The 15,106-nt window shown below is 38.6% G+C and overlaps 1 protein-coding gene across 1 annotated transcript; it reads right to left on the minus strand.

Annotated features, from left to right (window-relative positions):
- Positions 1-2,833: 2,833 nt before the first annotated feature.
- On the minus strand, positions 2,834-13,652 carry LOC145778218 (serine hydroxymethyltransferase, cytosolic-like). Its single transcript, XM_082589674.1, has 9 exons — positions 13,353-13,652; positions 12,762-12,907; positions 11,800-11,930; positions 7,431-7,546; positions 6,888-7,031; positions 6,189-6,399; positions 5,615-5,722; positions 3,569-3,750; positions 2,834-3,330 (listed from the first exon to the last, which is right to left on the minus strand). The coding sequence occupies exons 1-9, from the start codon at positions 13,580-13,582 to the stop codon at positions 3,156-3,158; spliced, it is 1,443 nt and encodes a 480-aa protein (XP_082445800.1). The 5' UTR covers positions 13,583-13,652; the 3' UTR covers positions 2,834-3,155.
- Positions 13,653-15,106: the final 1,454 nt, after the last annotated feature.

Raw genomic sequence — 15,106 nt, forward strand, 5'->3', positions numbered from 1 at the left:
CTCTTTAAGCTTTTAATCGTTGACTATCAACACCTAATATTGGAACTTGTAATTTTGCATATCTTGTCACAGCGGTAAACCATATAACGTCTTTCGTAAATTGTATTTCTGTAAAAATAGCCTCAGCTAGGCTGTCGAAATTGGGACGCAACACGGTACGCCACTAAAAGTTGTCACTACATACAAATTACTTAGATAAAAGACGGAATTTTTGTCCAGCTGGCAAGCACTAAGCAAACAGTTAAATATGCCTCCAACTTTCAAGCAACCATTTTACGAATGACTAGAATAATTTGCGATATCTCAAACTCACGTAAACAGTAACTGTGGCGCAATAATGAAACACATTGTCACGCAATTCAAACAGGTGTTCAAAGGTGGTGATGCAATGTTTCATCAGGTCTTACGAACGATGGTGCAATATTTGGACATTTTCTAGCAATTTCCATGACGTAAGATGCCAGCTAGGTTAAGTAGACCATAACGGTTTTTATATGACGTTTGATTTGGTGAAAATTGTCGGGAACAATATCATGGATGCAAGTTTGTTTCTATCTTGACTCTTTGTTGCTAGTGTAGATATTTTAGTGTAACGTTTACTAAATGTTTATCATCGACTTGGCTGAGGGTGGCTGCTTGACTCGAAGACCCTTATGGTCACTTCGCAGCTTCCCGTTGTGACTTACTTACTTTACTTCAACGATGCAGTGTACATTTGTTATTTTTCTTTGTTTCAATTGTGTTCGTTAAGCGTGCTGCATCATTTAATGATTTTACTGTTATGATATTGCACAACAAAATAAACCAATCAAACAATCAATAACACAAAATCACATTTTTTTCACGTAGGGGGGCCCTTCAAAAGTCGGGGGGGGCTCGGGGCACCTGCACCCTCTGCCCCCCCCTAAATCCGGGCCTGGTCTTGCCGCTATTATCGTTTGTCCATCCATGGTCAAGGGTGATTCTGTCACAAGCTTGATTTCATTAGCAAGTTTACACATCCTTACAACAAAATTTGCTCGCCTAACATGCTGGATGAACGCTGCCCTGCAAAGAGGCATTGCTGTAGGTTGCAAACTGCAAACATTTTTTTACTTTTTGCAAAGGTTCCTTATCATGTCTTAGTATAAACTTTGTTTCAAATATAACCAAGCAGTAGCCCAAATCAAGTAGCCCAATCCTTACAAGCAATGAAACAAGCACAAACATAATCCACATTTAGAAAATTCGTGCAAAGTGAAGTCAGGGATGAGTGAAGTCATCAAAACTGAAAATTGTGAAGTATAAATGATATTTACCCCATGAAAGTTGGCTGGAAATGAAACAAAACTAACGAATCAACCAGACCACAACCCAGAACAACTTCAATTTTCCCGCGACTAGGAAACAAAACTAACCCAATTCCGAAGGAAAACAGCGGAACATGCAACTTTAGGTATTAGAAAACTTGTCAGGTTTTTGGGTGATGAAAATATGGTAAGCCTATGCTAACGTGTATCTGCAACTTTTATTTAATAAAGTTTGTACATGACAAATTTTTTTAAATGCAAATACTGACCGATTGCATTATAGCAAAACTTTGATAAAAAATGAACCATTGATTGCGTATAATGTCAACTTTATCATCCGTAAGGTGGTGTTATACAGTCAATTTTGCAAGAAAATTCTGGGAGACATCAAACCAACTTAGACTGGGTGTTGGTCTATTTGAAGCTGACATCCCCTGATGGGAGTTACGAACCTCACCGCATGGTTTTGTGGTGCTGTGTCGACATGTTATTATCAAGTATGAAATCCTTCGACCTCTCAAGAGCTTAAGACTCTACAACAAAGTCACATATGTTTTAGTCCAAAGGATAGGCGCATGGATTTTATTTTTAATAAATGTGAAAGCATGCTGCTAATTTTTTGATTAGTATGATACCGTTTTTGTTGTTGATAAAACATTTTATTGTAAAAGTGACTTGAAAAAATTAGTGCCTCACCATCTAAGAATCTCACCGCACGTCACTGGTACATTGTATTATACCGGTACTGCCCTGTATTGTACCAGGCCAAGTCAAATATAGCCCACTCGCTTCCATAGATTCAGGGCTAATAAAACAGCATAGCCTACGATACTGTAGCCTACATATTCTAATTCAGCATAATACATCTAAACCTGAACTACGCTTTCATTTATTTGCCAATTATATATAAAGTTGTAAACTTTATTAGCCTTGCTGATCTTTTTGCAATAAGGTTGTTTGGAAAAAAAAGGTTAACTTATCTTTGATGAGTTTTAAAACAAAAACAATCTGGTTTTTCTGTAAATTTGGAATTATTTGTCAACTATTTAGGCTTCACTTAAGTATTTTAGTGACATATGATGATCTGACCCTGGTTTATGTTACAGCAATAAGCCTGGTATTTTTTCCTAGGCTTTGGTTTTTCAATGCCAGTATGTTAAATCAATTACATCTTGCTGCTGGCTAGAATTTGAGCTGACTGCTGATAATGTGTTACAAAATATCTACAGAGCCAAAACTGCTGACAAACTATAGCCTAAGCGAGTACAATCAGCCGACCTCTTCGAGTCGAACCTCCACTCGAAGTCGAACCGATCGATAGATCGAGTTCTCATGTCAAGCGCGTGAGGGAAAAGTTGAAATAATTCAACTTCTGTTTTCACGCTTGAAATCGAGATCTCCAAACCGGTGGCGCGATTCGGTCACGCTTCACGCTCTCAGTGTGAACCTTCGTTTTTTTGACACACTTTATGATTTGCGCTTATGCTTGTCAGTGTGAACTCCGCATTAGCAATCCGTAATTTCAAGCAAAGCTATTTGAAACAACACGTTGTAATGTGATGATCAATTGGTAGCCTAGATTGTAGCCAGAAAACGTCAAACTAAGGCAGTTAAAACTGGTTAACATGATCGTTTCTCTTTCAAGACGATTGTAGAACATTTTCAATTTGTAATCGTTTCGAAATGTGAGCACAAAAAATATAAACCGTAAAACCGATAAAGATAGATCATGTAGGTACTGAATGAGTTGCAATGTCCAACTTTTTGTTTGGTTTCATATCTCATTCACTAAAACTGCTATTGACATAGTTTGTATAATATCCATTCGAATATCCTGCAACATACTTCATTGAACTATCTCTGTGCTTAAAGGTTCTTGAGGCCAGGTATAGGGAATGCGCGGGAAAACGCAGTTACTTCGTCTTTTAGTACTCGGACCTTTGGCAGCACAGTCGGATCGTTGTACAGCTTTTGTTTGAAGTCTTTGAACGTTGCTTTGGGCCCAAGAGATTTTTGAATTTCCACTGACAATTGCAGGCCGCTGTTGATAAAGCGTAAGATACAAAGTTAAGAAAAGTGTTGTCAGAATGCTTAGGTGCGTAATATTTCGTGAAATGTCACCAACAATTTACTGGACTAAAAATCGCAAAATCAGAATATAAATACCGAGACGGCGTTTTTTCCACTTGTGCAACTCTTTAAAAAAAAATCCAGTACGTAAAAGACCAAATTCCATTACATTGAACAAAATTTCTCTTGTTATGTGGTAACGACGTTACCTGTCTATGAAATCACAGACTCTCTCAAAATCAGCTTCTTCTAAACCCCTTGACGTGAGAGCAGGCGACCCCAGTCGCAATCCGCTTGGCCGTAGGGCGGACCTGTCTCCGGGGCAGGTATTCTTGTTGCAAGCGACGCCAATCGCTTCCAGCACCTTGTCTGCTCTGTTACCATCAGCACCCTGCAAGGCACGACCAGTATCACCGTTCAGTTTAACTGCCCCCAAAAACATGTAAGTTAACAGTGGCCACCTCCACCTAAATGTTTCTAATTTAAATGATTTTTTGTCATTACTGTTGGTAACACAAGGTTCTTACATGGGAACCATACTGTAGACGGGTTTCCTAGCCTTCACATCCACTTAAAGTGCCCCTGACAGGTGGGATCCAAGTATAGTAACTTTTTAAAGCATTTCCTAGCGCAGAATTACACTTAGCGAACTTTTTAATCTTAACCTCGTAGCTCGACTGGTTAAGGCGTAATTTAATCAAACGACTGCTCCGCAGCGCCACCACAGGCGAAACTCCATATTTCACTGCTCTGGGACGACTTTGGTGGTATTACGTCATCCTAAGTGGACGTCGTTAGCAACAGATGAAACAAACGCTTCCTAGATGTAATTGGTGGATCACAGTTTGGTCGGAATTGGTACAAGCGGTTGCTTTTTTCGAAGATTTATTGTTTTTTGCAGTTTAATAAAACTGTACTGGATACGTTCCTACAGAACCTAAAATATACTTTAAGTGAAAAATGAAGAAATCGTACGAATCATCATTCATATTTAATTCATCATCACTATTCAAAAATAAATAAAAGTTCTCTCTCTCTCTCTCATAATGTGCCTCCAGTTGGCCATTGAAATCCTTTGTAACGGCCATCTGGATCTGGAAAATTGTTTCGGATTCGCCAAACAATGCATGACGGCATCACAATTCGATTGTTGCTTCCGAGACCATCACCTTGTAGTATACACTCCAACACATGCCTGTAGGCATTTTTACTTTGGTGGTATTAACAAAATCATCTTCGGTGAAGTGAACATATACGACTAGTTTTGTACGGCCCATCCCACTTTCGAACACTTGAAGAAAACTTTGATCATTTTCTTCTCAGTACCTTGTTTTGTGGGAAAGTGGGAAAAGAAAGCACACGGTCTTTGTCACTGACAATGTCACATAAACAGCAATTTGTAGGCATTGCCTCAACCATAAATCAAAGGTGCTGTTTGTGAAATACTGTTGTTACACTGCAAATGGCTATAGCCAGATTAGGACAAATAAAAAAGTATGAAAATTGTAGCCCTATGAAACCGCAATTTCAATTGAATTGAGATGCTGTTTGATAAAAGTAAACTCAACCTATTTGATCGAAACCTGATAGTAATAATAAGTTCACTTTTTCATTTCGGTAATTCTTAATTTGCGCATGCTTTAGATCAACAGAGCCCCACACATTCACGTTTTGCAGTAGCCGTACCATACTTTACCAAGTCATCACAGAGAAAGAATGTATCCTTCCCGCTTACTGTGACGTCACAGCGGTGTTGCCGTTTTTATTTTCGCAATTGAATGAGTGCCAGATTCGCCGATGTCAACGAAAGTTTGCAAGCGTGTAACTTAGTAGCCTGTTGATATTTTTTACGATTTGCTGGTCAGAAAAGTTTGTTGGTGTAATCTTTTTGGTATCTTAGGTAAATTTAGCGAATTTATTTTCCTGTCAGAGGCACTTTAATTTAAATCTCCAGGCATCAGGCGTATATTAGAGACATTTTATGTACAACTGCACATTCTTGATTACTGTATGAGCGGCCGAAATAAGTGTATAAAGTGTTTCTAAATTGTAAATAACGTTAAAGGCAGTGGTTGCACGCTTGTGTTTTTGGAACTTAAATGACCACGAAAGCAGAAATACCAGTTTTCAAGAATTGTCAGTTTAATAATGATCAATACATGTAAATGTTAAATTAAGACTATCACACCGAGAACAAAAGTTGATTTGAGCGCAATAAAAATACAATTGTAGATTCAAACCAGGAATATTCAAACCTTGTTCTTTAAGTTAACTAAGATGAGATGGGTGTCAGTGCCACCAGTAACGACGTCATATCCCTTCTTCATCAAAACCCGTGCAAGAGTTTTGGCGTTTTTAACAACCTGTAAATATAAAGAGTTAGGACCAGCCAGCACAGCCTGTCTATTTTACATTTCTTAAAAAAGACCAGTTTTTCAGCCTGGTAGCCTATATGATCGGGCAATGCGTTGATTCTACATCGTAGTGACAGAATTAATAAATAATCAAGGTACTTGACAGCAACGTCTACTTTTATACCGTTACCTGAGATTTTATCACAATTAGACAGCAATGTATCCTGGCCTGGTCATTTCATTGCAATGCTGACGTAATACCTCATGCGAAGTCTAGTTAACAAAATCTCCTGTTTCGATTGTCAACAGTCGTTCGCAATCAATAACAAAACAACATGTTTTGCTAGCTGGGAATAGCAGCGCCTATGCGACAAAATCAAACCAAAGTTACGACAAAATAAGCACATAATTTGAATGTAGCAATCAATTTAATCCTCAAGCGCAATCAAGCATTGGACAAAAATAAACTAATTACCTTTTCTTGATACTCAACAAATCTCGGAGTGTTTGCTTGTTGTAAGCATACGGCGACCCCGGCAATTGCGTGGTTGTGTGGACCGCCCTGCAAACCGGGAAACACAGCTTCGTTGATTGGTCGCTCCAGGTTGTACATGACCCCAGGCCTGTCACCTGACGCCGCAAACCTCGTTCCTTTCCGATAAAATATAATTCCTGCACGAGGGCCTCTGCAATGAAAACGCAGAATATAGCGGGTGGTATTTTTATGTTAAATAATCGTCAAAAAATAGGTTATAGGTTTTAAAGTTGAAATTATTTTTTCGAGCTTTTGTTCCAAGCTAACGCGATGGTGAACTTCTGTGTACGCTCTTGCAAAATGCTAATGCCCCAACATCGGATGCTCTCAATTGCCAACTAAACATGAAAATATACATCAAAAATAGGTTTTGAACTTGTTTTCATGTTTAGCTGGAAATTGAGAGCATCCGAAATTGGACCAATAGCATTTTGCAAGAGGGCACGCAAAACATTGCAAACCATGAAAGTTCAACATCGTGTGTGCTTGGAACAAAGCACCAAAAATAATGTCAACACAAAGCAAAGCACACGATGAATCAGGTCTGTAGCCTATGCTTTTGACTGCGCAGCTACTCTGCAGAGTTACGCTTGTAGAAGACAAAGTCTACACGCAAATAATTCACTCTATTATTCTCACCTTAACGTCTTGTGAGTTGTGCTTGTCACAATATCGCAATAATCAAAAGGCGATGGAACTACACGAGCCGCGACCAAGCCGCTGATGTGCGCCATATCCGCCATCAGGTAACACTTATTCTGATCAGCAATCTGTCTCATTCGTCTGTGTCATAAAACGCTCGTTGGAATCGTTGAATAAAAGAAAACAATACACAAACTTTCAAACATTTATAATGTTTGACTACACAAAACATGACAATTTTGAAACGTCAAAAATTTCTGCAAGTTTTTTAACTGAGTTTTTAAAGGAAATTCAGTTTAAAAATATAAGAAAATGTTTAAAACGATTAAGGGCATTATGAAAACAAGGCCAAGAAAAGATAATACCGGTAATTGAACAAACTGTTCTATTCTGATAGTTTTACGCAATTCAATGTTGTTCTGTATGAAATCGTCTATATTTTTGTGCAAACTGCAAAAAAAAGATGCATTGCTTTGCAACTCAGCCATAAACCAAAACAAGTTCAACCATCAGATACATTTGGAAACATTCAAGTCTTACTTGTAATCAATAAGGCGAGGATAACAGCTCGTCCCAGCAATTATTAGTTTGGGTTTGAACAGCAAAGCGTTAGAAGCCAACTGGTCATAATCTATCAATGCCGTTTCAGGGTTGACCTGTGAGGTACAAATAATGTTCTAATAGTATTACTAATGTCACTTTGGAGTTTAATAAAGTGCTAAAATAAGAGCCAATCTACCTTTTCTCTCTATCTGTATGGCGGTATATATCAGAGTGTTGAAAATATATTTTCTTGGTTTATAGAAGTTTTTACAAATGCTGTGCATTCTAACCAAACGTATTTAAAAAATCATTTTAGGCTGACTGCTGCTGCTAATTTGCTGAGTGTTTTGTAATTTCATTCTAATAGGGGAGGATGAGGTAAGTTGAGCCACTTTTTACTTAAACGCTTCTGCTGAGAAAACCGCTTGGTTTACAATAAAAGTGAAAGTAGCAGCGTAATGGTTGATGATTTGGCCTCAACTTAAAAAAAAAAATTTTTCATAACTCATAAGAATATTAAAAAAACACATCATTCAAACACTATGTCATTTTGGCTCAACTTACCTACTCTACGAGGTAAGTTGAGCCGGGGTGTGAGGTAAGTTGAGCCACTCGTTTAAGTTTAATAACAAAAGCTGTAGCGATGGTATATATAAAATGCTATGCAATACATGTGTTCACAAAATTATTGCGCAGCTATTTGTCCCCGAATTGTAACATAGACTGTGACGCAATGGTGACATCATCATTTTGATGCACTATCACGCTTGAGCGACAATCTCTCATTATTTTTTCTCTATTTACTAACTCGTGCTTTCGCTAGTTGGCGAAAAGGTTGTTCGGCCTTTTACGATGTGCGAATCTATCGGACGGACGTCCCGTATTAGAGTCTGCAGTGACTATTCCACATCACAATTGAACCCGTCTCTTGTTGACAATATGTAATCTTCACTCAACATATGTGAAACTTGAGTCAAACGTTAGGAAGAAGACAGGTTGTGTAGCAGTTAATACACAGCTGCTACCAGGAAGACAGAATAACATGTGAAAAGATACATTTATTTTGTTGTGACTGTTCGACTGTGAAATTGAGCACTTTCCAGCCGACAAATCCGCCACTTTTTCGTTGATTAAACGTCAACAGACGTTGAATCAATGTAGAACTAGCGGATTGTGTTAACTGAGCTGCTGAACAGAAAATAAAACGATGAATTAATACAGCACAATCCTGATTAAATAAACCTCCAAATGTGAATTTGCTAAATCAATGTCCATTGTCTGTCAGGTCTTAGTTATTCAATATGCCACTGATCAAGAGAGCATGGAAACCGGAATTTCTGCTGACGGCGGAAAGTTCCTCCAATTGTTGTCGGGTGAGGAAGCTTCTTCACGACATCTTCTTTAAGAAAAGCACACTCATCGTCTTCTTTAAAGACAAAGGACAACTTTTCCTCGGACTTTCCAGGCACTTTTCTTAAAAACTTGGCCTCAATTTCTCCATCTTCATTGAAGCATTCGATTTGACCAATGTAATGCACAGGTCGAGTTTTCCCTACAAACTGGACAACAACAAAATCTCCTTCGTTGTAAATTTCCTCGCCATCATTTTCAGCAGTGTTTTTGGTATTATGATTTGTAGGCTCATCGTCAGCCACGCTCAGAGACTCTTCTGAATTTTGAATTGAAAATGCAGTTTCTTCTTCTGTGTTTATGAAATTCAAATTTTTTTTTCTAGGCTTTTTAGCAAGTCTCCCTTTCTCTTTGTTAGCTTGCGCTTTGGCAATTTTTTCTTGCCGTTCATTAAACTTCTGTTCTATGAGACGTTTTTCCGGGGTGTCAGTTAAAATGGTTGTTTTTCCTCGCTTTCGACTCCGCTTTTCCTTTGGAGGAGGTGCTTTGGGAAATGGAATTAAGACAACAGGAGGTGTATAATTAGTTGCGTTGGAAGAGCAACTTGGCGCCTGTGTTTGTAAAGCATGAGGCGAGTCACAGTTATGTGCAGCTGCAGCAAGAGAGTGGCTGTTCGAAGGGGCAGGTGAATTAATGTTGCTCGATTCAGGAGCACTCAAATCTGCGGCAGGCCTGGTAGCAGGAAAAGCATTAGCTTCCACATGTGAAGCAGCCGATGAAGATGCATGTGCTTCCTCCAAATTAGCAAGCATGGCGCGATTTGTCAGCTCACTGGGATCAAATTCGTCTTCAGCAAATATGTCTATGCTTAAAGGGCATATTCCTGTGCTCCTAAATCCTGACAAAATGTTGCTTGGGGACATTGCAGACAAATATGCCGAGTTGACCAAAGCTGGCAGGTTATGGTGCTTTAACCTCTGCGCTGGATGGTTTCGCATCCAGCAATCCATTGCCCTGCTGAAATAGGACTTAAATGGTCCGTAGACTGTTTTGTCCAATGGCTGCAGACGATGGGAAGTATGGGGAGGAATCGTTAACATCACAATTCCATGATCCCGAGCAATGGTGACAGCTTGGAACGAAACATGGGACTCATGATTGTCCAAAATTAAAAGAACCTTTTTTTCCCTTGAACACCTAACATTCTCAACAAAATGCTGCAAATATATGGTAAACAAGTCCTCATTAATCCAACCAGATGGAGACGATAATCCTTTGGATCCCGTGGGAGCTCCAGCGAGGAAGTAATCATGATAATTTTTTCTGGGAAAAATAAAAACCGGTGGAACAGTATTTCCAGATGCACTAATAGTGCACACAACAGTCACAAGTTCACCGCGTTCAGCTGATGTGACAGAGCCTACTTGCTTCTGCCCCGTTTCGCACAACACATTTCGTGGCACTTGGACCGTCGTCACGCCTGTTTCGTCGACATTGTAAATATCTGATGGACAAAATTGATACCTGAAAATATAAGCAATGCCATGTTCAAATGTCATGTTTTTATTGAGTTTGTTAGTCATGAGCAAAAGACAAAATCAATGGATTGACCTACCTGTCTAGAACGCTGGTCAAATTTGTGAAAAACTCCGAAACGGTGTGCTTATTAAAAGCGGTTGCACGTGCCAATGAAGTTGCTTCTGGCCTTCTGTTGGAGAGGTGATGTCGTTTGTTGAAAGCCACCATCCATTCTCTTCCTAGATCAAAAATAAAGCAAATTATTAGAGTAATGTAGACTATGAGGATGAAAGTTGAGGCTTCTGATTAAGAAAATGGGAAATAACACTGTAGGCCTAGGTGTGTAGACCTATTAAATTCTTCAACATAACAGCACACAAAACTCACCGGCCTCTTTATTTTCTGTCCAGCTGCGAGGCATCTCCACATTATTTGCCACAGCGAAGTCATATGCCAGCTTTCGAAACTTCGCCGAGGATAAACCATGAAATCGTTTGGCTAAATCCTTCGCATGCTTGGCTAAATCTTCTTCATGGCTTTTTGAGAATACGCGTTGTGCATCGGAAACATTGCTATAGCCTAATGTTGCTCATAACATGAACCAGCATTCTCCTTCCTTCTGGCAATGTAACGCTGAAGCGTCATTCTATTGATTCCAAATTCTTCTGCACTTGCACGTATAGACATTCCGTTATCTTGAACATGCTTTGCAGCATTTTCCATAATTTTTGGATCAGTTTGACCACGCTCTGTTGTACGCTTGCGATTGCGAGGCATGTTGCTAGTAGGCTAGGCTACAGGTTATAAATAAATTCAAACTTCAATAGACTAATGGACAAATTATTTTTCCAAAGAGTTAGACTATTAAAGAGTAAAATACACTTTGTTAGCTATTTAATGACTACATATATCATCACTTAACACTGGCAGCTGAAGTGAGGTAAGTTGAGCCACCGGCTCAACTTACCTGTACATCACTGGCTCAACTTACCACAAGGTCGCCATTAAAAGTTAAACTAAAACTTCTCCAGACCTACATGAGCTAGCAACCTCACTTTAATAGTTTCTGAATAAGCTAACATTAGTGATTACTGTTATACATATCAACACTGGTGTATGCCACAGACATTTTGTACAACTTTAAAAAACTTTTTCATCAAAAAGTTCAAAAAACTACCCAAAATCACTCAAAACTGTTTTTCTGTCTTTCTACAAGACAAAGACCTATAATCTTTACAGAACAGCTCCAAATAAGGTAAACGGTCAGGTAGGTGGCAGTAGAAAGTTGATGAGCTTTATATTTTTCGAGTTACGGGGGGTGGCTCAACTTACCCACTGGCACAACTTACCTCACCTTCCCCTACATTATTGTATTGTCGTTACATCAACCTAATACAATTCCAAGGGTTTGAACAAAATACATTAGTATGCAAGTAGCCTAAAGCAAAAGTGTTTGAGCAGTTATCAAAACTATAATCAATCCAGTTTGGTCATTCACCTTGTATGGCATGGATTCAAAAAAGATAGATGTTGCTGAAATCTTTTTCTTTTCAGTCATAAAACCATGTGTCAAGTGGCCACCATCGGGCAGATCTAATCCCATAATTCTTCCATGAGGCTCAACAATGGCTAGAAAAATGTAATGCATAATGTGATTGTTGCAAGCAATTACATACATTCATAAAGAATTAACAACGTTTTTTCAGCTTAAATCTGGGACTCCTTCTTTTTTGTGTTTAAATGTCACGTACAAGTTCACTTGTTTACATGACGCGAACTGTACACACATTGGTATGTCCACGCAACATTTGGCTTTGAGAGTGAGGGATCATTCAGATTTAACTGTTCCCAACAGAAAAAGTGCCATTAAAGATCATATACTCGATTGCCAAACTTGTTCAAACAAAACCATCCTTGGACTCTTTTAGAATTGTGCCTAAATGCTGTAGCAACTATGATACTAAAATCCATGAGGCTTTGTTAAAAAAATCCTGCAATCCTCGCCTCAATAGGCAGTGGTTTGCGACAGGCGCCTCCTATCTACTAAATGTCTTCACATAATTTTGCATCATTGATGTGTGCTTTTTCCTTGCGCAATCAAGCGTGATGCGATTTTGCCTCTCTTCTGCCTTGCCGTTTTATTCTTATGCAGTTTTTTTTTGATTTTGTGTATATATGTAGATCAGTTGGTTACTTGATAAGAGCCGAAAACGTTTGTAATTTTTAGTTTGCTTTCATGTTATTATATTATGGAAATGCTGCATGATTGTTAGGTTTTATTTGTCTATGGTTCAACAAAAAAATTCTAGAACAATTTTTCCAATCAAGATAGCCTACATTAAGGACATGTTGGGGATTGAAAAAGTACTATATCTTGAAAATGCGATAAAGCAATTGTTTTCAAGATGAATGGCAGGAAATGGTGAATCTTGTACAGTAAAGACATGTGTACCACTTCACCTGTATAAACAGCAAAGTTAGCAGGTGAACCAGAATATGGTTGAACATTCACACCCCATTCATCCGGGCTTAAGTTGTAAAGTGTTAAAGCTCTTTTTTGACATAAACGTTCCATTTCATCTATGTTCTCTGTTCCACCATAATACCTGCCAATTTAAAAAACAAGCAATAAACACATATTTTAGTACTGTACTAAAAATTAAATTACCCTTGAATCACTTTTCTAATGTTAAAATTAGAAAGTCACCACCAGAACGAACTTTTGATATATAATGAGCAAAGCATTCAACGATTCAACAAATCAATCTGAAGTCACTTAGTGCGACTACAGATTAAATACTCAATTGTTGGGTAAAACTTTAAAAATGTTTGAAACATCAAAATTTTTACAAATTCTTAAAAATTAAAAAATCAGAATCATTGATATAATATATACCGGTAAGCCTATAATGCAGTATCAAAATATTTATTTAAAACAAGCAACAAAAATGGATACCTATTCATTGAAAAACACACAACTAAAACAACATTTACAGCATTTTTTGGTATTATATGTATAAATGCAAATGCATACAATATTTTAACGTTCACCTCACTCCCGGATAACCTTCTGAACACTTATTATTGAGACAAGAGCCAAGTGCCTCTAGAACAGCAGCACTGATAAAATTTTCTGAAGCAATTAATTCTAAACCATCTCGTTGCCTTTCTTTTTCATTTTGAATGATCTGAAATATCTCTGGGTCATTTTCTTCCAATGATTCCTCAAGCCAAGCTGCACTGAAAATCTTTGAAGTAGGATTAGGTATTTGTTGTTCCATTATCTGTTATGCATTGAAAGCGTTATTGCAATGCCTTATAGCTGATTACTATTTGGCTACAATCTACTCAATTTTTCTGAAACACATGGCATAAAACTGCTAAATTCTTAACATATTTTTGACAGCATTGAATGTAAAGAAATTAATTTATATTTAAAAAAAAAGTTTTCTCCATTTGCATGCAAAACAATGTAAAAAATTAATGAAGGAACCGAATGCTACCATATGTTTAGGCCACTTGAATTTCAATTTACTGCCAAGATGGACAGTATATTTTAGCCACTACTAAACAAGCCTTCATACCACCGTGGGACCAACAAAAGAATGTAAAAAACAAAAATTATAAAATGTAATTTTAACATACGTAATAAGAGGAATAAAAAGTGTGCCCTGTGTAGCGATCCATTATTTCATCATGTAAGTTTTCCTGCCTTTTACTATAGTGAACTAGTTTAACTTAAATTTATTTTCTAATGTTTCTGTAATTTTCCATGTAAACTGCTCCCGAAGTAAATAGAAAAAAGGGAACAGCCTCTGTAGCGATCCATTATTTCATCATGTAAGTTTTCCTGCCTTTTACTATAGTCTTCTTCCTCTTCTTTCGTTTGAGACTAGATCAAATCAAATTTCAGGGCAGGTGGTGGAGAGCCAGGTAAGTGTAGCTTCGTCCAGCGTTGCTATACCATGCGTTCCATTTGGTGCCTTGTAGATGGGGCATTCGAGAACGACATGGTCAGCAGTTTGTTCCTCCGCGCCGCATTATCGCAGGCCGATGAGGGAGCCAGACCCCACTTGTGCATGTTGGAATGGAAGCGACCGACTCCGGTTCGGATTCTGTTGAGCTTGACCCAAGTCGGCCGAGGCAGGTCCATACCAGGTGAGCGCGCCACCGGGTGGGGTATAAAACCATGTAGTTTGGTGTCGGTGGCGCACCACGCTGCATTCCAAGTGTCTTCCATGAAGTGTGCTGCGCTGATGGCATGATCGCTGAGTGAATGTAGTAATTCAACAGCAGCTGGCACAAAGGGGTGTCTTGACTTTAGTTGCCGGGGAGATTCCTGAGGTGGGATGTTGAGTTTTGCATGAAGCAAGTGGTTAGGATCCCCGCCCGGCGAGCCAGGTGTATGATGGCTCCCTTTCGGCGGAGCTCAGCCGGTTGGATGCCTGCAAGGATTGGTAAATACTCTATTGGAGTTGGGCGCAGGCATCCAGTCACAGTTCGCAATGCGTCGTTAGTAGTTAATCATAGCTGGTATTTGCCTCATGTATTGACGGAAGTGGTATTGACAAGTATTGACATCTTGTGGGTATTGACAGGTACTGTCGCCTTACGGGTATTGACATCTTGTGGGTATTGACATCTTGTGGGTATTGACATATTATATAGGTATATTCGGCGCGTGATATCACTCTATGAAAGTATTGGTTTAATTTTATTAAATACGATAAACGATGATTGTTTTTGAAATGCGTTTTCTGCAACAAGGACATGTACTAATTTTTTGTTCACAAGTTCGGCAACAA

This window comes from Aplidium turbinatum, chromosome 10 (genome assembly GCF_918807975.1).
Source record: "Aplidium turbinatum chromosome 10, kaAplTurb1.1, whole genome shotgun sequence".
In the NCBI taxonomy this organism is placed as follows: Eukaryota; Metazoa; Chordata; class Ascidiacea; order Aplousobranchia; family Polyclinidae; genus Aplidium; species Aplidium turbinatum.

Bases quoted from the DNA above. Each gene is read 5' to 3' on its own strand.
- LOC145778218 (XM_082589674.1), bottom strand. From the start codon at position 13,582: ATGGAACAACAAATACCTAATCCTACTTCAAAGATTTTCAGTGCAGCT. The intron at 7,032-7,430 runs GTAAGACTTGAA...TTTATGACACAG, and splicing joins CCTCGCCTTATTGATTACAA to ACGAATGAGACAGATTGCTG. The intron at 6,400-6,887 runs GTGAGAATAATA...TTTTCATTGCAG, and splicing joins ACAACTCACAAGACGTTAAG to AGGCCCTCGTGCAGGAATTA.